The 25,289-nt window shown below is 50.8% G+C and overlaps 1 protein-coding gene across 1 annotated transcript in view; it reads right to left on the minus strand.

The window, feature by feature from the left end:
* GSK3B (glycogen synthase kinase 3 beta) overlaps window positions 1-25,289 on the minus strand; it is a 120,117-nt gene that overhangs the window by 52,414 nt on the left and 42,414 nt on the right. The window contains exons 2-3 of the mRNA XM_026050332.1: window positions 22,013-22,206; window positions 2,158-2,241 (exon numbers count right to left, since the gene is read on the minus strand). Coding sequence (XP_025906117.1) covers window positions 2,158-2,241; window positions 22,013-22,206 — 278 coding nt within the window. The remainder of the gene's footprint in view (window positions 1-2,157; window positions 2,242-22,012; window positions 22,207-25,289) is intronic.

A 25,289-nucleotide genomic window follows, 5' to 3' on the forward strand; every position in this document is an offset into this window, starting at 1 on the left:
GGCACTGCTCAGGTTGTGCCGGGTGCTCCCTGCGGCCGGGCTCGCGTTTTACCCCTTCCGTCACCCGGCAGAAATGGAAATCTCCAAGGCAAAGAGCTGAGGCTGGGAGGACAGCAACAGAGAAGAGCAGATCGTTTCTTAGTTACCCTGAAAATTAAAATGAAGCATCACAAGTTAGAAGAAAACTGCTCCCTGAAGCGTGAAGATTCACCTGCTGTCTTGAATAAGAGCTGCATTTTTCAGCAGCAGCGGCATTGCCAAGAATTAGCCATGTGGAATTGAAATGGCCAAGTGGAAAATCCTGCCTCTAGCTCAACCCCAAGTCAAAGACTTCAGAGGTAATTTTGCTTAAGCTCCTGCTATTGGAGATACCTGCACGAGCGTTCTGAGAAGCTTTAACGTGGCTGTTGCTTGCAGGAATTTCAGGAACTACTGAAACCCACACGATGTTTGTCTTTTGCTTCGCAATGCACAAAACTCTACTTCACTCTGGTCAAGTTATAAACCAGATAAAAAAAAAAACTGCTTGATCCCTCCAATCTGGTTCTGCAAATTTTTGTTTATCTGGAGCGTGGCAGAGGGCCACGGGCTCCTCTCAGAAAGGCACCAGCTGGGCTCCAAACACCTGGCCTAACCTACCCCTGACCACATATCCCGAAGGGTGCTCCCCTTCCCGCCTCCTGGAGATGCAGGGCCAGGACCAGGCATTGGGGCGGCCTTTTCCATGCTGTGCAGCTGCTACGTGACGAGGACAGCCAGCGCTGTGCCCGCTAATGCCCTTCCCGCTAGAACGCCCGGTCCTCGGAGCCCTGTGCACAGCTACACCCACATGCAACCGCAATTCGGGACTCTATCTGCTTATAAAAATAGTAACATTCATGCTAAAACTCCAACTACATATTCAGAAGACCAGGACGTCCAGAAGGTCCCCCAGCCCATTTTCCCACCCCACGGTGCCACCCAACTCCCCCAGGCCAGACAGGCCTCCTTTGGCTCCCAGTCGAGCCAGCTCTGAGCAGGGGGTTGCAGCAGGTGATACCCCGGGGACTTGTCCATCCTGAATCCACCTGCAACTTCTCAAATGCTGATGCTTAAACAGACAAGGCAGCTACTAGAGCTTTACATTAACACACACGCTCGTTTGTAGCCTCCTTTAAAAGGCTGAAAGGGAACAAAGGATAGAATACAGCAGGATTTGATGCATCTAGAGAGATATTTGCTCCCCTCTGTAGAGCACAAGCTACAAGGCTACAGTCAGGTGGGCACGACTCTCTCCTCTGGGCCTTTAAACTCAGCCTTTGGAACAGATACAAGGAAGGGGAGAAAAGCATACGGATAGTGAATTTGGGAAAGATCATCTGGGTTTTATAGAGTTCTTAACTCTGTGTCATATATTTGCACTTAGAAAAATTCCATTCCCCTCCCCTATATAATTTTTTTAAATAAACTCATATGCATCCAGATTTTTAATTCATATTACCTGCATCACCATCTTTGCTCCCATTTACTGGCCCTAGGTACTTATTTAGAGGGGAGGGAAGTATTACTAATACTTTTGGTTTTAACAACAGTCTTCATAAAGAAAAAAGGACTAGCTAGAGCCTGCCTGGCATATCATGAATTATCTCAAGCCTGACAGCAGCTACGGATAATACCGACCTGGGAATGGATGCAGGGAGCATAAGAACAGGGAATCGTATGTGCTGCATTTTAGGTACGTTTGGCTAACAACTATTGGCCAGAAGTTCAGCAGTGAACATCCCAAACAAGAAAAGTTCCTTTTCTGTAATTATGGGGACTTTTGAGATGCAATCCACAAGTCTTACTTGAGCCCCAATGATATATCCGTATCCCGGTGCCTCTCTGGGCACTACCTTTATTAAGTCAAGGCGTGCAAATGAAAACCTGCATGCTTTGCTGAACTTGGAAAAAGGCAGTGTGTCTGCAAACATGCTGCAGACTTCTTACAGCTTACAGGTAACTACACACTCCCACGCTGAAAAGATCTGCTCCAGCAGGATCTGTGGGGCACCATCATATCACTTTTTTCCATATTATGGTGTTTACAGTTCTGACACTTCGTTGTCCCGTAACAAATTCCAACCCTAGATGATCTCTAGGAAGCATTTTTCAGGTTTCCCCTTATTCCTAACTTACCTTCTCTCCGCTGGAGTAGAAGAAGTAACGCAATCGGACAATGTTACAATGATCCAACTTCCTCATGATCTGGAGCTCTCGGTTCTGCAACGAAAGAAAAGCAGCAAACAGTTAGGAAACCTGTTTTCTCAGGAAGAGGGCTCTAATGGACACTTTAACACAGAGCCCCAACATTCGGCAAAAACAGCGATCCAAAAAGCAACTGGCAACTGAAGAGAAAGGGGCAACAGCTTTCTTGCTGCATGAACCACTTGTGTATTAGCCTCTCTTCCAATTACCATTAAGAAATTATCTACACCTTTGAGTGCCTTTCTCTCTAAAATAAAGGTCCACAAACCCATTGCAAAAACCCAAGCATCACATAACTGTATCACTGAGTTTCAGAAACAAGAGCAAGAGAACATCGGCCTTCCAGTTTTATTTTCTGATCTTTCAATAATATAGGACATCAGCCAAACCAGCTAGAATTCTTTCTACCTGAAAAAAACAGCTTCAGAATTGGAATTAACTTCAATAATGTACAAGTAAACCTGCAGAGAGCTTAACTTTATTCCTGCTCAACCAAAGCTTGGCCACACTGAGGCAGACAGAGCAACAGGGCTGCTTTCCTGTTTTGCATCAATCTGAAATAATAATAAAAAAAAGCTGTTGAAACCAAGTTGTTGTTGGTGTGGCAGTCGTACTATTAACACTTGAGGACCTCTGCAAGAGCTGCCTGGAGCTTCTTCCTAAGGCGGACACCAGGCTTCCTAAGGCTTTCGATTCCTCTACGCCCTGGAGCCTTAAACAAGAGGCACTAGTTAGGATGCTCCAGCATTAATCCTATCATCCCTGCCACCATCGGACCAAAAGGGAAGAGCCCTGCAGCATTCTGCAGCTCTTTGCAAACCCGAGCGCCGTCCCAGGAGCACAGTTACCAGCTGGCAGCTATCCCGGCGGCAGCTCCGGAGAGGAAAATCCCTTCCCTGAGCCGGCCTGGTCACCTCGCTCGGCAGAGCCCTGGGCTGCTGGGTGCACATGGACAGGAGCCCCTTCTGTCCCTGTGGCCACCTCCCTTTCTTTAAGGTGTATTTGGAGGGGGAGGCAAAACACCTAATGCTATCGCTTCATGTCCCAAAGTCACCCTGGAAGAGCCAGTACCTAAACCCAGACCTAGCAGTAAATCCACTGAACCTCAAAGGGCAAGTTCTTCCTCCCTTTGTACTGCCGGCTGTAAAATGGGAATAATACTTTTTATCTCCGGGAATTACTGAAGGAAATGGGAACGCGCCAAGCACAAACATGTAAATATTATTTTAGCAATATCTCTACTAGCTCTTTAAAACACACATGTATGCTGTAACTCAAGTTATCGCCTCATGTTCTTAAGATAGTACCTATACCCTGATTGGATATGCTGGAAAAAAAAGTCAGCAGAAGTTATTCTAACGCCGGGCTGAAGTTATATTTATACCCTGGTATCTCCTTCTAGCATAAGCACAATCTGTGCCCACTCCGATGCCTTCCACCCCGGATCCACCTCCCTAGGCTCTCACCCTGACCATCTGCTGCGGCCTCGGAAACGCTGCTTCAATGGGAGGCAGGATCAGGGGCAGCTCCCCAGCTACTCACACTGAATCCTCTATGTTCCATCCTGGAACGATGCAGAATGCAACACATTAAGGTTATCCCCCTTCCCAAGTTCAAACCCGGTGGATATTTTCATCGCTGCCTCCTGGGGGAAGTTCCTCTTGGAAATACCCGAACCGGAGCGGAATGCTGTGGCAGGAAGAACAGCTCCTGAAGTTAAAAATAAGACCTTGATGCTTTTCACAGCCCACTTCTCTCCAATTGATTCTTCCAACTATGCTCACTACTACATCCTTTCCTGAGAAGAGCTGAAACCGATAACAGCCATTTCATGTTATAACGTGGGCTATTACCAGTGTGCAAATGCTTTGGGGAAAAAAAGAAACCGGCACATTCACAAAAAAACGCCATTATAAACAGGGAGCCCAACAAAAGAGAACTGTGACAGCTGTCCTACACTGAGTACCAGAGATAAAACGCATGTCTAAATATAATGCAAACTAAAACCATTTCAAAACATGCTGATGAGAAAGGCTGACAGTGCACGATCAAAATACAGGGTGGCTGAACATGCAAAGCTTTTGCTTATCCTTAACTCATCACTTCTGCCTTCCAAGAGCGGAGCGACAGGGGTGAAAAGTCCGATTCAAAGGGGAAGTTACTCTCCTCCCTCTTCCCCCATCCTCTCGCAGGAAGAGAGAAGTTCAGTTTTCACAGAAAAGGAGAATTTGGGGCCCATAAGCCCTGTGGAGAGCACGACCCGTCACCTCCGCTCTTGCCATAGGAGCCAATGCAGCACTTGGGTTTATGCGGACACAGAGCGCTCCTAATGTCCATGTTCTCCAGGGATGAGCAGAGCCAAGAGGACTACAAACAGCCCCTTTTGGGCACAGTTTTTAATTCTTCATCCAAATCCAGAAGATGAGGGGTTGCTCACAACTCTGGCAGACTACAGCTCATTAATTTAAGCCCTTTCTTAACTAGGGAAGCAAATCCAACGTGCTCAAAACTAGTCTGTGGCTTTGCCAGGCCAGATTGCCTGTTTGTTACACCACAGAAACTTGCCTGCCCGTTTGGGAGCTGTCATTACAGAGTGCTGGGACACAACCTGCTCTGTGACTTCAAAAGGCAGCCGGAGGCTCGTGCCTTCTCCCCAAGGGGACCCCAACTCCTCTGGCCGAGATGCCACCGGCCCGGGCAGGCAGTGTCTGCCTTCACGTTGGAACCTGCCCCTGCGGCGTGTGAGCGGCAGATGTGTACAGAGAAATTGTCATCCCCTCCTGCACAGGGCATGTTCACAGATCCTGCCCCTCCTCTGCCTCTATCACTGTGTTCTTCATTCTCCCACAAAACGAGTGCTCTGATCACTTTGGACTTCCATCAGGAAACCAAGTAACCTAAAGAAGTCTTGTAAGAAGTGTTCAAAAAAAGTGTAGACAGGGCACTTTGGGCCATGGTGTTGAGAGTTTACAGTTGCACTTGATGATCTTGAAGGCCTTTTTCAAACATAATGATTCTATGATATTGTCTTCTTCAATGTCTTTCTCAGAGGAATCACAGAATCCTTAAGGTTGGAAGGGACTCCTAGAGCTCATCCAGTCCAAGCCCCTGCTCCAGCAGGGACACCCAGAGCACGGGGCACAGGGCGGCATCCAGGCGGGTTTTGAGGATCTCCAGAGGAGACTCCACAGCCTCCCTGGGCAGCCTGTGCCAGGGCTCTGGCACCCTCACTATCAAGAATTTATTCCTTAAGTTCCTGGGGAACTTTTGGTGCTTCAGTTTGTGGCCGTTTCCTCTAGTTCTGTCGCTGGCCACCACTGAAAAGAGGCCGCCCCCTCCTCCTCACTGCCTCCCTTGAGGTATTTATACACGCTGATCAGGTCCCCCCTCAGCCTCCTCTTCTCCAGGCTGAACAGACCCAGCTCCCTCAGCCTTTGCTCACAGGGCAGATGTTCCAGGCCCCTGATCATCCTCGTAGCCCTGCGCTGGACTCTCTCCAGCAGCTCTACAAAGAGAGGTTTCCCTGCAATCTCCAGAAGTTTCTCCTCTCTGCCTGCTTCCCAGTGCCAGGGGAAGGCTGGATTCCAAGCACAGGATGGCAGCTCCAGACCCGCAGTGGGTGGTCACGCTCCGCATCCACTGCCCCAGTACAGAAATAGCCCTGGATAGGTTACCAAGACCTACGTGGATCCTCAAGAGCAGCTTATTTGCCACTAATATCATTAGTAAAGCTCCAATCCTAATGTCTGCTTTGTCATAAGCTTAGCAGAATGGGCTGTGTAAAAAGAAAAGCTGCACTCTACCTCGGCTAAAAAGCCCTGGAGCAGCCCAAACTGCACCTCCAGCTACACGCTGCCCTGTTCTCCAGCACCAAAAGAGCTACAGCAACTACTGTCCACCTCGCCAACTCAGATCCGTGGCCACTCAGACACGTGACAGAGGAAAGCCCCATTCCTACGTGTTGTCCATGTTTGCCCCAAGCTGTACAAGAGTGTTTGGGGGGAAAAGAGAAAGGCAGAAGCAGGTCTCAGCTGCAGAGGCCGGATCCGGGCACGGGCCCGGCCCAGCCGCGGGCAGCCGGCCGGCCACCCATGGGAAGGCCGATTTGCAGGCAGCCACAAACGTCGCCACGCAGCACAGGTCTCCTCCCCTCCATGTGTGAGGCTTGGAGCAAGGCAAAGCAACCAAGCTCCCTCTTCCCCTCGACTCATGGCCTGTTTCCAACACCAGCCGATCCAAACTGGAACAGTCTCCATATGCAGGAGAGACTCGTCAACCTCAGCAAGTGAGAAGGTCTCAAGAAAGGAAAACAAAACAAACACTTTAGGGAGCACAAACCAGTCAGTCCCGAGCTCATACAATTCACTTTCAACCCACGAATACCAACAGGAGAACATTTCACTACTAGGACACACTATGGCTACAGTGCCACAGGAGCAGCCATCCAGCATCCCGGATATGCCCCTCCACCTACATCCATCCATGACCATTAAGGACCGGCAGCCTGGCAGGACTAAAGCACGGTGCAGAGTCCAGAAACTTGCGTCCTGCTGCAGCTCGTGCAACCCAAAACCTGCACACGCCTGATCTTCATCTCTTCCAGGAATCCCCAGGTTTCCTAAAAAGGGCAAAGCCAAACGTGAAGCACCGGCACGAACTACAGTGGTGAATTCGGGAGCGCCACACAGGCACGGGCAGCAGGGAGAGGCCGCGCAGGGAGCCAGCAGAAAGCACGGACGGTGCCGGATGCGTCTCCGCGACGCTCGCGGATGCGCAGGACCACGGCCCCTTCCACACTGCTAGCCGACTAGAAGCAGAGCAGCAAAGGCACCTCCCTACCCAGAGCAGCAACAAGGCCACGAAGATCTGCTCGTTAATACCTCGGAGCACCAGGCGATCGAGGGGGCTGCAGAGGAGAAGGATCTGTGAGGGCTGGCCTCAAACCCGTTCCCGCCACGCGCCCCGAAGGGCCAGACACAGCCTGATGTTGTGGTGCTGTGGCCCAGGGCGCTCTCGGCCCCGGCGCCAATGGGGGGAATAGGCCCCGTCTGGGAGGGAGGCCGCAGCCTGCCCTGGAGCTCAACGCCTGGCACGCTGGGCCGGGCTTAAGCCCTGTGATCTGGGACGAGCTCGGCTCAAATCAGAGAGAGGAGAGGGGCAGCGCGGGGGAGGGCGCGCTGGGAACTCAATTCTATGAGCGCGAGCGAAGTGAAAAGCCAAGAGGCTCCCTTAAACATGGCTCGTTTCCAATAACCCTGAAGGGCCGATGGGACCCCCGTCCGGCCACACAGCGGCTCGAGAGCTGCCACAAGGGCTCGGAGGAGATGCTGCCTGCGCAGACTCGGTGCCCCTCGGAGCTCCGGGCCGGACACGTCATCCCCTATTCCTGCCTACAGGCATGGAGTGCCCGCGGGGACCTCAGCTCCATGTGAACCTCACGCGACCTTCCCCTCGGCCGGACAAAGCCTTGGCCTACTCTTATAATCACAGGGTGGTTGAGGTTGGAAGGGACCTCTAGGGATCATCCAGTCCAACCCCCTGCTCCAGCAGGGACACCCAGAGCACGGGCCACAGGGCGGCATCCAGGCGGGTTTGGAAGATCTCCAGAGAAGGAGACTCCACAGCCTCCCTGGGCAGCCTGTGCCAGGGCTCTGGCACCCTCACAGCAAAGACATTCTTCCTCACATGCAGATGGATCTTTCTCATGTGCAGATGGAATTCTGGGTCCTCAAAGGACACTGAAAGGCCCAAATCCTCCAGGGGAACAGAGGGAAAACTCCAAATCCATTTTCATTTCCTCCCTCTACCTCAGGAGTTAAGGGCAGGGCTGGAGCCAAGCTCTGCACTGGCTCCTCATGGCCTCGCCGCATGGTAGCGGAGTTTGAGAGCCTCTCAGAGACTTAATACCGCGTCCAACCGCTGCCAGCTCAGGGAGCCCGAGAGCAGAACTTGGAACACGAGCTGATTTAGGGCAGCATGTCACTTCTAGACCACAACCTGAAAAGCAATTCATCATTTGCAAGTGGTTGTTTCAAACACGGCGACTTGCTGGAGAGCTCAGTCCCAAGCGCCAGTTCTGCGGCACTGGCTGCGTGGTGCCAAAGACAGCACCAGAGGCAGTCGGAATTGGGATGTATCCCTGTCCCCCACCACCGCCAAAAAAAAAAAAGCCCCAAGACACAGAATCAGCTCTGAAACCCAGAAAGATGATTCAAGTCCAAGGTAACACTGGAAACTGAAAGTGCAGAAGTGAGAACAACTAAAAGAAAAAGTCTTCTCTAAAAGGCAATCCACGCTTCTTCAGAGGTAACAGCCCTCCTTCAGAGGCAGCCCAGAGCACCTCTGGCATGAAAATCCTTACAGTAAAAAATCACTTTTCCTTCACAGCAGCCGCAGTTGGATTTTTCTCGTATTTTAACCCTTTTAACTTTTAACCCTTCAGCTACCAGGAAGGAAGGAAGAAAATGCAAGTGCGCCTGTAACACCGTTCCCCAGAGAGTCTGCACCACCCTCAGCACCTCACACCTGCAATCACAAGCGGAACAGGCTGCAATTAATCTATTAATCAAAGAAGTTCCAATCTCCCAGGGGCATAAGACATTCGCAGAGCTGCTAATCACTATGTTACTAGACATTAATGAAACGTTTTATTACTCTTGGCCTTCTCTTCTTACGTATGATGCAGCAGATGTTGCACACAAAGATTTCAGCAGAGCCGCAAACAAGAACTCTCCTTAGGTTCAAAAGAAGTTGTTTTAGGGAGCAGATGAAGTGTTTCCTCCTAGGTTTACTCCCTCGCTGGCTTCAGGAGTATTTCTGCATGACACAAAGATATCCGATACTGGAGGGCATTAGAGGTTTTAATTTCTATCCAAATAAAACCTTCCACCTCTTTGAGAGCTCTGAGGAAGCAGACACGGGAGGTGAAGCAGTTGCTGAAGCCTGGCCAGAGCACGAGGAGGAAGCGCAAGTGGAACGCGCGGCTTTGCGCGGGATTATTTGCCAAGCAGAATGAAATCTTTCAGAAGAAAGAGTATTTCTGACGAGTTCCCAGATGACCTAGCCCTTCCAAAGGTTAAACATTCCCTGCAGATTTCCAAGGGAGCCTGGCCGCACTGCTCCTGGGAGGATTCAGAGCCAGGCTGGGGGAAATCAGGTCACAACCCCAGCAGGGAAGTTCAAACGTGGCCTTCGAGTCCTCCCCCGAGGCCCATCCACAAAAGCTCTTCTCCCCGCACTCGGGAGAGCTCCCACACCGGAGCAGGCGGGTCGGACACGAGCAGGTGTTGCTGAGTTTTAAAACCACCGTGTGGAAATTGCAGGTCTGAGATAACCCTGTAGGAGACAGTAAAAAAGCCCTGCCAAGCGTTCAGTGTTATTTATAGCAACACATGTATTTACAAGAATATGTATTTATAAGAACATGTCAAAAGTAAGTCTTCACGGATTTACGTACTAAAGCAAGCCAAGCTTCCTCCAAGAGGTATTCTCCTATTAAAAGGCAGCAGTGCATTCCTGCGACAGCTGTAAAATAATTGCATCGGGTTGACTTTTTGCTGGATACAAGAAATTTATCTCAGGACTTGAATGGGAAAGGCAGCTACGGCCACGTAGGGATCCACCACACGCTACCAGAGACGCTGCCGTTCCCTTTGGTAATACCGGCTCTCAGCCCTGCTGCTCCGGAGCCTTTCCCCTCGGTCGGCACTGGCACCTTGTGAACACTGTCACACCTTCCAGAACAGTTCTCCTCCAGCTAAAGGCTGTCACAGCACTGAAATAAAACCATTAGGAGACCTTCACGTTCACTTCGAGCCTCAATTCTCCCCAAAGAAACAGTCGGGGCAACAGAGGAGGGTTTAGTGCCTATTTGCATGTGGCTTTTACAACGGGAATTTCGCAAGGGCAGCTCGGCAGAGCCAGCGCGGCCTGGACAGCCGGTGACCACCTCATCCTTCTGCCTCGTGTACCTGCCAGCACCTGGCTATCCCGAGGGCCCTTCCGGAGCCGCTCGACTTCCCAAAGATGCGGTGCAGCTCTTCCCTCGCTGCTGCACAGGGCCTTCCCTCTCCAGCCTCGCCAAAGCTCCCGCTCCTAAAGCTACAACTTGTGTTGTTGGAGCAACAAAGAGGCCCAGGGATGGGCCAGGGGAAGAGCCATAGCTGGGGCCGCAGGGCCTGGAAGCCAAAAATGAGAAAAAGAGAAAAGAAGAGAAAAGAGAAAAAGAGAAGAAAGAGAAAAACCTGTGCAAGGACTGCATATAAAGAGGATTTTGGTGGAAAAAGTCTCAGAAATAAAAATTTGAGGAGAGAGGCAGGACAGGAAAGCTGCTAACAGTATTCCCAAGTTCTGCTATGTTTTTTCCCGTGCAAGCTCAACCCAGCCTTTCTACACATACATACGAGCTAGTCCCGATTAGAGGATGACCAGCGGGCCTCCCCAAAAAACACGCCGTGGGGGTCACCTGTGTGGAGGCCCTTGCCTTACCTGTTGCATACGGGGAAACGAGGGCAGAAAGAGCAGCACCAGACCAGCGTCCTCCCACGGGGACCTGCTGAGGAGCAGCGGCGCCCGTCACCGCCGAGAGGCCGCCCAAGCCACACGGCCCAGCAAGTTGTTGATGTCTGGTCTCCTCTGACCCACTCGCTGTTCTGAGCGCCACCACGAACACCCGTGGGGGAGCCGGCGTGCGCGTTCACACGTGAACACAACGGAGCTCTTCTGCCCTGCCTCCTTAAATCAAGGGACCTTAGGAACCGCCCGCAGTCCGCAAACTTCCAGAAGTTCCAAACTTCAGTTCTGGAAACTTCCATGAGCCGCCTGCAGTCTGGGAATCACATCGGCAAGCGGAGGGTTGATAACCGAGGCAAATCTGTTACAAAGGGGGAAGTATTTCTGCTCTGCGTTCAGCAAGCTCCTCTGAGGTACTAGAAACGGAGGGAATTGGTGACACACAGCAGCAAAACCTCATTATTGCCTGTCAATAACTGTATATCCCTCTCTCTCCTTTCCCTTCTCTAGATGATCTCCACGACTATCAGCATTGAGCCCCCATCCCAACAACTATGAGCCAACATACACATGTAACCAATCTCTAAGTAATAAGGTTTCATTTTATTTTAGGGACAACTTACAAATGTGTATCTTAGAAGCGGGGAAGCAGGCTATGAAACCTGTTTTCCCAGTCAGCAAAAATTTAATATAGACATAAGCAAGTGAAGCTCTATTTTACAGAGTTTATGCTGTAAGAGCTGCAGTCACCAGAGACCAGCGCTCGAGAAGGAGCCCGCGATAGGGAGGAGGCCGATGCCAGGGTGCAGAGGCCAAGGCCTCGTTTCTTCATGGAACCAAGGCTGGTCCTTTCCTCAAGGCCAGTCATGGGAACCGGGTTTGCAGCACTGCTCTTTCCAGGCAGAACAGACCGAGTTTCTAGCAGAGAAGCTCCCGTGTTGGCTCCCGCTGACAGCGGCCCCAGAAGCAATACATTCCCTGGAACACCACCCGCTGCACGATATTCCAGTGGGATTGCGCCTTCGGAGCTCAAGCCATTCCCCTGCCCAGACCAGCAAACAGGGGCTTCACACATGTTGTTAAAACTGGATCTGTGTAGTCCCGAGATCCTGCTGCACTCCAAGTTCATCCAACAGAACATACCGGGCAGTGACTTCTTGCTGAGGACACAACTGTCCAGCCACAGATCCACGTGGACAGGCCAGCAGGACAGGATGCCACAGAGCTCAGGGCGAAGGGACCTCTTCCTATCCGCTGCACGGAACGCCGCGTGTCCGCACCGGGGACACCGTGTTGGCAAACTAGGAGTCTGTCGACCCCTTCCCGAGTTAGACTGACTTTTTTGAGGGGTAAAGGGATGAAAGAAGAACAAAAGAAACACGCCACATATCCAGTTCTTGACTATTTGCTCTTCAAATGCTGACTCCAAGCACTTACTGTGGTTTCCAGCACACTGGGGAAAGAATTGCTGCTTCATTCTCTTATGCTTCTGCTTTTGGGAGGCATCTCATGACCAGTAAATGGAGCTAACAAGGACCAGAGCAACTAGAGAAGCTCCAGGTCTCTGGCCCAGCTCACTGTGGTGCTGCACTTGCAGAAGAGCCAAATCCAGGAATCGGAGCCGCTTCCACCGTTTCCCTCCTGTCTATGGAACTCTTAGTGTCCCTCTCTAAAGGAGGAATCACCAACTCTGACCATCTCCCATTTCACAACTCAAAATTGCCTACTGCTTACAGAGCACATCCAGCACAGCACCACAAAGAGAAAGATCAAGCATTCTCCCTTACAGGGGGGAATTCTTGAGAAACATGTGCTCACCCCAGATGCTCTGCTCTCCTTTCCATTGCTGAGTCAAGACTCGCTCTGAACCGTGCTTACATATTGCACACATTGACCACGGTCAGAGAGCAGATGCAGGGGTGTCCATGTGAGACACTGCCTACAGCCCCTGCACCACGTTTGGCAACAGCAGACTCCAGAGTGCCAATGTCCACACGAACCACTCATGCTCGTACCCAAAGGAGTCATCTACCCTTCTTTTTTTTTAATTAGTTTCCTCTATTATCAACCAAATTTTTCCACCAAGATGCCTTCCTGAGTTCAGACAGGTAACTAAAGCATTTACTAGGAAACCGTGTTCAAAAAACAAGGAGAAATATATATATATATATGTATATTGCTGTACACTTATCCTGACAGCAACAGAACTGAAACCAGCAAAGCTTCAGATGTCAGGAAGCAGAACGGCCCAAGAAGCTACACGGACCCATTTCAGGACCCAGTCTGCCCCAGATGATTTCATTCACAATCAGCCAACATCTCTGCACCATGAGGTGGCTGGTATAAATGCGCTGTCTGTTCTCAAGCCGCCCCTTAAACTTGGTACAACATTTATGACTCATTTGTCTGGTGACATTCAGCCAAGACGAAGGCGCACCAAGAGCCTGCAAACCCAGCCCCATACTGGAAGATTTGCCTTCGTGCTGGGTGAGTAACACAGAGGCAGGGGGAGCTCTAAAAGGCATCCAGTTAGGTATTCTGTCTTCCTTCTCATCTGATAAACTCTAGGCAAAGGACGGGAGAAGGCAAAGGACGGGAGAAAAAAAATCTTTCTCCTGAAGGAATGAAGGGAAGTGACTGTGACTCTATGGCATCAGAGAGTCTCTTGAATAACACTCCAAACGGGGCTCAGCTGCTCTTTCCCGTACACAGGATCCCGCGCCAGTGCCCCGGCTGGACGCCTGTGCTGGGCCGGACGAGCGCAGGGCTGAGCGCCCCATCCCTGAGTCCCTGGCTGGGAGGGATGCCGGCTGCCGCAGGGGAGCGGTGCCAGGGCAGAGGGGCAGCCCGGCCGGCTGCCAGGGCCCCGGTCGTTACGCCGGGCTCCCCGGCCCACGAGGAGGATCCCGGAGCAGGACACAACGTGCGGCAGACACGCGCAGGAGCCTCCACTCCTCACGCCGGCAGGCGCTCCGCAAGCAAACCCCGCTCTGCAGACAGACACTCATCCTCCATTGAGGTGAAACTCCAAAGCAGGTTTCCAGGACCACACTAAATGGCACCATCTCGGAGTCTGGGGAAGCCCAACTGCACTTTATGTGGCTCCCTTCCTTATTCCTCTCTCCCAAAGAAGAAGACTGCAGAACCACCTCGTTATTCCTCATATTGCTTATGTTCTTAGGCAAGTATCAACACAGCACCAAAGCATCAAGCACAACTAGAACTTTCTTCAGTGGAAGGAATTTTCTCATCATCTTTCCTCAAATTTTCTTTTTTTTGAAGGTCTTTACATGAGACAACTCATATAAAGCCACTGAAAAAAAAGAGGCTGGGCTTTATTTTTCGTGGTAGACAGTGCAAGAATCCAGGTCATCCAACAGGATCTCACCACGTCCATCACCTTAAGTCCAGCCTTGGACAAGACGTCAAGGTTCACGGCATACCACAGCCAGGGGACACTGAGGGAAGGACCTCTGAGCACCACCCGCCACAAGCAGCATCTCCCAAAGCAGGGCAACCTAAGAGGGCAGAGAAGCAGTCCGTGCCCTCACACAGCCTGCAAAGCCCTCGCCTGGCACTCGAGTCTCCCTTTCCCGGCTGTTGCAAGCAGAGGAAGTAGCCAAGGCAGAGAGTGGGAAGCTAGAAGCGCTGCTAATTCTGGAATATGCCCCGCAGGCACTGAAGGGCCCGCGTCTCTGCACAGTGAACGCTTGGCAAAACACTTAAAAGAGCTGTCTGACAGTATTTCCTCAGCTCTTGCCATGACTTTTCAGAGCAGGAGCGGGTAGTGCACGTCACCTTTCAGACCAAAATGCCCAACGGGCAATTCCTGGGCTCTTACAGCCCTGGAAACCCACGCCGAGGGCGCCAGCTGGGCCCAAAACGGCAGGGGCACCGCACGCTAAGGGACAACCAAAAACTGCTCCAATTTTCATGTCTCCTTAAACTCTCATTTGCTTTGCTGGATGTGTTGTCCCTCTTCAAGAGGGGAACCGGGAATAAAGAACAGCATGTGCAAGTTTTGGGGTTTATTTTTTTGAAGCAAAAGGGAGAAAAGAGGCAAGAGCTGAACTGCAAGGCAGCTCTGCAAGGTGGGCATGGAGGAAGGAGGGCACCTTTGCCCCTCTTTACTCAAGGAAGTTTCCGTGCAGCAGGCGGCAGAACCGGCTCCGTCCTCCTTGTGCCTCACGTTTCATCAGTTGCTCCTTCCCCCTTCAAGCACATCACTACCCCAAGAAGATATTTGACTAAATACCAAAGGCCGACTTCAAAGGAGACACCAAGATCTGCCACGGCCTCATTTAGCAGCCAAGTATTTTGAAGATACCAATCTGCCTTCGCAGACTAAAACTGCAGGCAAGCCCTTCACCACCACGTCCCACCCACCAAGGAAGGCGAGGGGAAGCAAAGGCAATTTAGCCCAGCAGGGCTGAGCACCAGCAAGCGAGCGCCACAGGGAACGCACGTCGCTAGGTACGAGACACGTTCGTGCTGCATCTGCTGCCTGGAAGTCACCTCGCGCTGTGGGGATGTCTAAAGGAGAAGCCGGAAGGGCAACCAAAAGCCTCGGCGCCTCCGATGTGCCAGACATGGAAAGCAGTGGCAGAAAGCACCGTTTTTAGCTCCAAGAAAGGATTCACTGGTTTTGTGCCTATACACTGGCCTCACCCCCAGCCGCTTCCATAGCCGGTGCCGCAGCGTCGCCAGCTCCGACGGGCAGCACACGCAACTCGGGCTATTCGGGAGCTGGAACTAGGAGGTGAAAAAATTAGAAACAAAAAAATCAGGAATTTTATGGTGACATGAAGCGGTTTTTTTTGCCCCGCTCTCTCCCCTTCAAGTAAGGGCGCTGAGAGCACCCGGAGCAGCTCACGGTCTCCGGCACTCAGCCAAAACCCGCTTCACCTCCACGCTAAGCTAAGGGGTACAGCGGCAGCCGTTAGTGCTTGGTTCTTAAATCAGAACGGGAGAAGCAAATTCCAATCCAAAATGCATACTTTTCACAAATGTTTTTGTGCACCAGCAGAGCACCCCAAAAATACTAAGAATGGTAAAGCCACTCCTCGTGCTGGCAGCACGTGCCTAAGGACCCACACCATGGATATTGCTGCTTCCATGCAGAAGGTGCCATCACTATCCAAAGCCCTTGAGATCTACAAAGGTGAGTAATAAAGGGGAGCTCTGCCCTATTTCTTGCCAAGTTCTCATGTTTCTTGTATAGGAAATGAAGAGGGGGAAGGAGGGCGCCTTTTTAAAATGAAACTTCAAGTTCACAAGGTTCAGAAATTCTGAAAAAAAGAAATCTTCCTGCTGTGCTCACCTAGCTACAGTGTGGGGCAGAGTTGCAGCTATTTACAAGCTTTAGACTATTTTCCATACCGTGATGTATTTGGAATCCTTTTAAACTGTTGCCTTCACTCTCAATGTCAGGATTGGAAAATACCGTGTTATTCCTGTCCAACCTCTATGTCCCAGGGAAGTCTCAGGCTTAATTTTAGGAACAGAAGTATTAATATATTTCATGAACAGCAAGCATACAAACTCATTTGGTGCATTTGAGATAAACCAGGGGAGAATAAAATCATTAATACAGCAGTTGCACAAACTATCTGGAGTGATGGGGTAAAAGCTTTTTATAAAAAGCCCATTCTTTTCAGTTTCTTTTTTTCAGTTACAAAACACACACATCTGACGGGCAAGTTTGCTCCCAGTCTCAAGTAATGCCCCAAAAGCAGACGAGGGGACAGAAAGCTGACCATAAATGGCCACCTTGCTTTAAAATCATCTCTTTAATCATAGCAAAGGGAGCAGTGCCAGACAGAAACTTGTGGAAATAGAAATGCTCAACATCCAAAATAACTGCAGTACTTGAACGGCAGCATGTACCTATGGCACGGACCTCAAAGGAGCATCCACAGAACCCTCAAGGCTTCTTTGGCCTCCTCCCTTTCTTAGGGCAGGTACTGCCCTATCAACATGTGGCTTTCCCAGGGGAAACACGTGGGAATTCACCCTACCAGGCAGGCACGGACATCCAAACAAACTGCGCTTTCAACTCGCCACGCGCAGGAACTGTTTTGTGTTGCCATCTCTTGGGCATCCATTTCCCTCGGCAGATTTGAGAACATAATGCAGAAAGAGGCACGATGTAATTGCAAATCGTTTCACTGCACCAGCTTGAACAAGACATGAATGGCAGACGACACTGTTTTCCAGGTGATGCTCCCTGATCTCTGCTGGGCTACCCCTGTAGGGCCCAGGAGGTTTCAGGTGGGAGAGCGAGCAGGGCTCTGAGCCCTCCAAACCCGCCAGCAAAGCTACACACCGACCACTGGCCTTGCCAGCAAGGAGTAGATAAATCAGCCGAAACCCAAGGCTGGGAATGAAAATTCAGACACCTCTCTGGACACACAGGCATTTGAAACCGCCGTTACTACCAGAGGACACATCTGGCTCAGGGCAGGCAGCCTTCAAGAAACGCCCAGGTGAAGCTCTCCTATGAGAAACACTGCTATTGCAGTAACCATCTCCAGCAACGTGGCTACCCCAAGCTCAGCCAGGGCTGCAGATCCGGCCTGCATACAACAGCTAAAGCCTAGTCTGTAAGAAACCAGCTGAAACTGAGAACAGCTTTCCAGCTCTTAAAACATGCAAAAAAATCCCACCGTGTGCTGAGACATCTCTGATTTCCCATGCCAGACCTGACAGGCGCAGTCTTTCAGCGGGGCTGCAACCTTGCAGCTGGGGATAGGAAGGCTTCCAGGGAGGCTTTTGGAAGGGCTTTGGGAGCAGCTAGTTCCTTCTGCTAGTTCTGCCAGCCCCAGGTGGCTGCGAGGAGCCGGTGCAGCCCCTGCAGGCAGCGGCGCCCTGTCCTGCCCGCGCGCACGCACGGGACACGGGACGGCACCTCCGGGCTGACCCAGAGGGAAACCGGGTCAGCGTTGCCCCCTGTGTAAAACCCGGGAGCCTCCTCAAGGGCTGGCACGGCCCAGGATCCCGAACGCCCTGCCTGTTCTTCCAGGAGGATTCTCCCTTTCCTTCACGTGAGCTGCTACGATCGGGAGCCGCTGTGATTAACACAAACAGCGGATACGGAGCACTTTGAGAAGTGCCCTTTTTCTACTTGCAGCAGCTTGATATATTTGAAGCAATTTGAGTCAATCTGATCCCGACATACAAGCAATTCACAGCATGGAAAACTGGGCTTCTCCTGCTGCGTGCTTGAGGGCCATAGGAGCTACTGCCAGCAATGCCCCATCCAGACTCTCCGAAAAGGGGCAGAATTACTAAGAATTCTGCCCATCATTTGTATGGTAGCAGCCTAGCAAAACACAGGACACACTCAGTATTGCAATCCAGATACGCTCCGCTCATAAGTATCTACAATCTGTCAACCAGAATGTAATTCTAGTAATTCATGTATTCATTCCAACAGGATTTTCTACAAATGAGAAGAATACAAAAAAATGCTCCTATTTGTGTTAATAAACCTGCTTAGTTGTTATTACTTTTTGCAGATTAGACTGTAGCAAAACTGATTCCTATTCTCACTCATAGCACTCGCATCAGTAACCGGTAGAGCACCCAAACCAACGTGACTTATGTTTCCATTCTTAACACGGGGAGCAGCTGCATCATGCAGCCTCACGAGTTCTCAACAACTGCACACCAAAAGATGAGGCCTGAAACCCTCTTCACGCTCTTCTCCCCAGCTGCTTGTTCCTGTGCCTAGCGGAACCACACCGGTGCTCTGGCAGGTTACACTGAACTAGGCACATGTGAATTTTAAAATGCTCTTTACCAAAACGTGAACACTGCCAAGCGGGTGCATTTTGCTGTCATGTGTGACACACAGGAAGACTGCCAGGAGATTGTGTTGCCTTGGCACTCGCTACAGCCTCTGAATCACGACCCTTAACTTTCAAGGATGTCTCACTGGCTTCTCAAAACTTCTTTATTTTCACTAAGAAAGCAGAGGAATTATGCAGCGTGCACCAAGTAAAACCTGCTGGGGTATAAGTGGCAAGCAGGCACCACCTTGGAGAAGACAGCAGAAATTTGCACTGATGCTCCACGCTGCATAAAGCAACTTCCACACATTAACTGTCCTCTATCCCTAGGGCCTGCACAGACATGTGTCTCAAGCCTCCCTCTGTTCCCTCAGAAGTTGACAACATTGAGTCCAAACCACAAAAAAGCAGACACAACACCACAGCCCACACCCTACTGTCACTTGCCACTGCCTGGCACAGGGTTTTCCTCACGATCCCTCCTCACGGGCAGGCGGCAGGTGGTGGATTTCTGCAGGATCCCTGTCTGTCTTGCCGGGGTGGCAAGAGCCCAACCCGGCTACACCTCCGAGTTGTGCGCTCTGACCAGGAGCTGCAGCCCGGCGGCGCAGCCAACACACGTCCAGGAGGTGCTGGTTAATGGAGGAGCATTTGATCCTCCACTTACAACCTGTATCAGATGTTCCCGAGGAGCAGCACCCTCTGAGGTAACTGTACACGACTCTGGATACAAAATATGGGTCCCCTGTCGCCAAATGTGCCCAGGCAGAGGCTTTCATCTAACCTCAGGGGTAACTAGCCCCTCGCAGGAACATACACCTCCAGCCAGGAGAACATGTGCCTCCAGGTGAGAAGATGGAAAGAGAGGTTGAGAAAGGCAGCACCGCACAGATGAAGGTGGGGAAAATCAGGGAGATGAGGATGAAGGTGGAGGAGGTCATACCACTGGTATGCAACTTTGGGTAGGAACAGGAGAAAACACCCAACTAACATTGCAGGTATGACCCCAAAAAGTTAGGATTTTTTAAAAATATGTATTTTCAATTGATACTATTTACCAGTAAATGCACACATGCATGTTATTACTCCCTTCTAGGTAATGTTTAAGTCTCTGCCAAGGTGGTGTTCCCAGTTTGTGTCCAACAGGCATGAGCAATTAGGTGAGAATCCAAGGGGGAAACACCCAGCCTTTAGATTTCACCGCTTCTTCTTAATAGTGGAGAGAGGGCTCCTGTTCAAAGACACCATGTTTTTTTCTAATTGCTTAAAATCCAAATTAAAATGGTATCTAGTCAGAGTATCACAGAATCAGCTACTGCAAGAAATATAACTAAAGCCAGTCTTTTTATTCTAGGTGTCCATTACTGATTCACAAATAACCTTTAAGACATGACAGATTGTTGGTATTGCAAGTATGTGGTGAGCAGAAACTAAGATTCCGGGCCAAATTTTCGTGTCAACATGATGCACAACCTCAAAGTCGTGAGGTAATGCAAGCTCAGTCAAGGATTTTGATCTAAAGCACCAGCTGACAGCAAAGCAGCTGGACACTGGTAGGAAACGAACTGCTCTTCCACCTAACACTACACAATGAGAAGAATTCAAATAGCAGCTTCAAGTACAACTACCTCAGAGTTTCAAGCATTCCCATCTCCTAGCCATTCCTGGAATTCTGCTCCTGCATTTGACTGCGAATATCAATTATCACCTTAAACACATATACAATCCAGGAATTAGCAGATGTAAGAAAATTGTAAGATAACATGCTCTTCTCAAGCACAAGATAAAAAGCACTGCACGTGTTCAGCTTATTTCACAGAATCACAGAATGGCTGAGGTTGGAAGGGACCTTTAGGGATCATCCAGTCCAATCCCCCTGCTCCAGCAGGGACACCCAGAGCACGGGGCACAGGGCGGCATCCAGGCGGGTTTGGAAGATCTCCAGAGAAGGAGACTCCACAGCCTCCCCGGGCAGCCTGTGCCAGGGCTCTGGCACCCTCACAGGGAAGAAGTTCTTCCTCCTATGGAGGAGGAACTGCCTGTATTTTAATTTATGGCTATTACGCCTTGTCCTGTCACTGGCTGCCACTGAGAAGAGTTTGGCCCCATCCTCCCTACATTCTCCCCCAAGGTACTTACACATATTGATCAGATCCCCTCTCAACCTTCTCTTCTCCAGGCTAACTCAGTCTCTCCTCATACAAGAGATGTTCCAGTCCCTTAATCATCTTTGTTGCTCTCTGCTGAACCCTCTCTAGGAGCTCCATGTCCCTCTTGTCCTGGGGTGCCCAGAACTGCCCCCAACACTCCAGGTGCGGCCTCCCCAGAGCTGAGCAGAGGGGCAGGATCCCCTTCCTCCACCTGCTGCCAACATCCTCCTGATGCAGCCAGGATCCCATTGGCCTCCTTGGCTATGAGGGCACTGCTGCCTCATGGCTAACTTGGTGTCAACCAGCACTCCCAGTTCCCTCCCCATGGAGCTGCTTTCTGGCAGGTCAGCCCCTAATGTGTCCTGGTGCCTGGGCTTATTCCTCCCCAGGTGCAGGAGCCTTCAACTTGCCCTTCTTTGATTTAAAAATACTTCCCATTTCCGTTCTTTATTTAACGTCTCTCACATGCTGGTGCCTGTGGTGATGGCAGCATCAATTTCAAGGCCCTCCAAAAAGGTACACTTTTAAAGAATGATCTTGGTAGCAGAATGGGATACAAATTACAATTAACATCAGCAAAGCTAATTGTGTATTAGCAGAGGAAAAACTAGTAAATTCAGAGAAAGGAGAGAAAACTGAGGCTTTTGATTTCAGGTGTTGAAAGCCAAAGCTTTGTTGCCATTCACAGCTTGCTAGCACAAGTTCATCTGCAGGCCACTTGATTGCAAAGGAAAGCAACAAAGCCTTCTACGTCCACCTAGCACTAGAGGTAATAGCGGTGATGAGTTTGCTAGTGGCCCTTAACTTTTATTTGCTTTGAATATCACCCAGATATACATATGATTTTCTTTCCAAACGCTGCTTGCTAACTCAGAAAAGAAGTTCCACTAGCCTAGGAAACCTGCCAGACTAGGTCACATTCATAAAGCTCCCCTTCACGCCAAACTGCCCTGGGCTCAGTGTTTTCTGGGTTAATTCATAACGACTGGAGAAGACTCTATGGTAGAATAAAGTAAGTTTAAGAACAGCTTTTCCTCTGTTCGCCCATTTCATTGTGTGAGGAATCTAGTCTGGGATCGGGAACAGCACCACAACATCAAACCAGGACCTTCAGCTTCCTGTTTTGCAGTAACTCAAACATAACAGCAGTGACTCACTGATTTTCAAGTTAAACTAAATGCATTTATCACAAACCATCTGTTTAATCTTTGGTCTTTAAAGTTTTGCTCGCATTTATGTGTTCCAAAGAAAATAATCAGCAGGAAAGTTTGCCATCAAAGGAATGGAAAATGAAGCAAAATCCATGAAGAATATTCTGCAGTTATGCATTCTCACCTTAAATCTTTTATCCTGCAGGACTTTCTTAATGGCCACAAGCTCTCCTGAATCGCAGAGTTTGGCTTGATACACGACACCAAAAGATCCATTTCCAATCACCTTGGTGTCTGTGTAGCTAACTTCTTGTGGTCGATCTGGACCTTGTCCAGGAGTTGCCACTACTGTAGTCACTTTGCTGCCATCTTTGTCTCCTGGAAATCAAAAAGAAGATGGAGATAATCAGAATACATCCACAAGCAAGACCACCAACCAAGAAGAGTAGAATAAAGCAAACATTTCAACCAGCATGTGCGTTTCAGTGTAACAGAGGAAAAAAAAAAAAACACAAGAATAAAACACTGAGCATATTTTTTAATTAAATATATTTAGCAGAGAGATTTTTTCATGTAGAACATTGTAACAAAAATATTCCCTTTTCCAGATGCAAACAGCTCAGCACATAGAATGTGATGCAAAGCCAAGAGGCGCACTAATTTTTGTATCTGATTAACATGAGCAGCAGTAACCACAGCCTTGCTCTGAGCTCCGATATCAGGCATAAAACCATCTCCCCATGGTCTCCTCCAGCTGAAGGAACCAGAGCACCAGTGCAGCCTACCGAGCAGCACCGTCTCCTCCAGGGGAGCGGGTCTGGCAGTGAACACCAGGGCAGGGCCGTGGCCGGCCAGAAAGGCACCCACACGGACGGGCCCAGCGGGGCAGCCCCAGGAGCTCCCGCCTCGGGCTCCCTCTCCCCTCCAACACTCCCAGGGCTGCCGCAGAGGAGGCCATGGCGCTGGGGAAGCCGCTTCTCCCTCGGACCCCCCGTCCCTGTTAGCTCACAGCTCCAGGCACGGCACCCAGAGCGCGGCTCCCTTCACGCCGGGGCCTTCTCGCGCCGCTGGCTCGCGCCCCGCGGGGCTTGGCGGCGCCGCAGGCGGGTTCACCGTGCCCGCCTCGGGAAGCCCCCGGCTCTCCTGCAAACCTGCTGCCCGGCCAGGCTTCCGCCTCGCTCCGCTTAAGCGCCCCCCAAAAGCCAACGCGCTACATGTGCCCCAAGGGAGCGGCAGCCAGCGCTCCTCAGCTCGGAGCATCCTTCGAAACTCCTGGAGTCACCACGCGAGGAAATGCGTTTCATGTGGAATTACAGCCGGAAAGATCCCTGGGAAACTAGTGAAACACAGTGAAGTCTGAGAGACTGCTTAAAGACTCTGCCATTAAACACACCAGCCTAACTCTGCACTGAAGCACTCAGAGTTACCATGAAACAGAACTGCCAACAAATTGTGCATCCCTTCTGAGGCCGTTTAAGTAACCCAACACTTTCCTAGACTACTTATGAGAACAGGAGCTCGAGCATTTTCAAGTCAAGATCTCTACTACACTACCCCGTCTCCGTAAGGTCACACCAAAAGCAGGTTCGCTTGACATGATTTGCTCTTGACAAGTCCAAACGAGCTATTACTCCTCTCCCGAGTTACCCTTCAGGTTCTTAAAGCCATTTGCTTTCAGGCATCCAACTACTCCACGAAACAATTTTTAAAATAAAGCACATTACTGCAAATGCTGCCATTTGCATGGCAAGATCTATCCCTTCCCCGAAACATTCGCAAGGAGAAGAGCAGTTTTAGAGACTTAAAGAGAGAGGGAATAAAAAGAGAAGGAAAAAAAAAAGGAAAATAAGGAAAGAAAGGGGAGAGACGATCAATTGCTGGGCAGAGTGGAAAAGGGAAGCAAAATAAAACTGCATGCTAAAGTTACCTCACTGTTATAAGTGGAAGAAGCAAGAAAGCAAAAGCATTAAAAGCCTTTCTAGCTAAATACATTAAAAGCATCCTTGTGGACATGCTCCCTGCTTTCTTTCCCTGCCTAGCCTATGAACAGCTTCCCAACTCGCTGCGCACGAAGGGGAGCCGAGCAGCAGGGTTCACTGCAGCAATCCCAGCCCCGTAAAGGGCTACCCCGCCGCAGGGCCGGGGCACCGGCGTGAGCGGCACCCCCGGGTCAGCCGGGTACCCCCCTCGCCTGTCCCAGGGTAACCACCTACCCCCGTCTGAGGTGGTGGGAGACAACTCGTCTCCAGCCGTGCTGGCCGGCATTCGCAGCGCCTGCTGTGGAGAAACCTGCCCTAATTCATTGCTCAGAGCCAGCGGCCACGCAGGGATCTCTCCCACCACGGCAGCCAGGGCTGAATTTCTGGCCCTGACAAGGGGGCACTGCCACAAGCTCCAGGGCCCAGGCTGCCTCTCACCGCCTCTTCAGGGCCTTGGACGCAGCAGCTCCTCAGGTTGTTGAGGTGCAGGGTGATTAAAAAATGAAGGCCCTGATGCTTCCAAGGCAGCTGAACCAAAGATTACCTTGCTTCTCTACCGAAACGCTACAGCTCACAAGCGCCACACGAGTTTCTCCCTTCCCTTCAGCCAACGCCAACTCCGTAAAAGCTGTCGGCAAAAATCATGGGAACGACTCCTGAACTCCCAACTCCATGGCCCTTCTCTGCTACAGAAAGTTGAGATAGAGGGACTGTGCGGGTAAAAACAGAATCACAGAATCACAGGGTGGTTGAGGTTGGAAGGGACCTCTAGAGCTCATCCAGTCCAACCCCCTGCTCCAGCAGGGACACCCAGAGCACGGGGCACAGGGCGGCATCCAGGCGGGTTTGGAAGATCTCCAGAGAAGGAGACTCCACAGCCTCCCTGGGCAGCCTGCGCCAGGGCTCTGGCACCCTCACAGGGAAGACATTCTTCCTCACATGCAGATGGAACTACCTTGCACCTTTAATTCTGAACAACATTTTGAGCATTTGGAACAATCCCACTACTTCCCAAAGTATGCCAACAATATGTATTCCCATCATGGCAGTGTCCAGCGGCCTTTCAGCCCTGCAGAGCCACTCACAGCACCACGTACACACAGGGGCTGTGAGCGCCCATAAATACTTTAACAGAGGCTCAAGAGAGGCCAAGAAATACTTCAGCATCCTTGGTTTTACCCTCTGGGCAGCAAGGCTTGACTTGCCAAACAGCTCAGAAATGAGAGTGTTTAAGTAGCCGAGGACTCCGGTTTTCGGAGTCTCCTTTGTCGTCCCTTCCGCCGGCCTCGGACGCGCACTCGGGAGGCCATTGTCAGGCTCACAATGCGCCTCACACCTGCCATTGTGAAGGGGAACCCAAACACGGATCCGAACAACTCCGGGAAGGAAGGAAGGGCCCCACGCCAAAGCACGAAGCAGCTCTCGCAGCGCAGCTCGCTCGGGAGCGGCCGCTCGCTGCGGCTTCGCGGGAGCGCAGCGGCA

The sequence above is a fragment of the Nothoprocta perdicaria genome, unplaced genomic scaffold, assembly GCF_003342845.1.
Source record: "Nothoprocta perdicaria isolate Ctin4 unplaced genomic scaffold, notPer1 scaffold_68, whole genome shotgun sequence".
Classification (NCBI taxonomy): domain Eukaryota; kingdom Metazoa; phylum Chordata; class Aves; order Tinamiformes; family Tinamidae; genus Nothoprocta; species Nothoprocta perdicaria.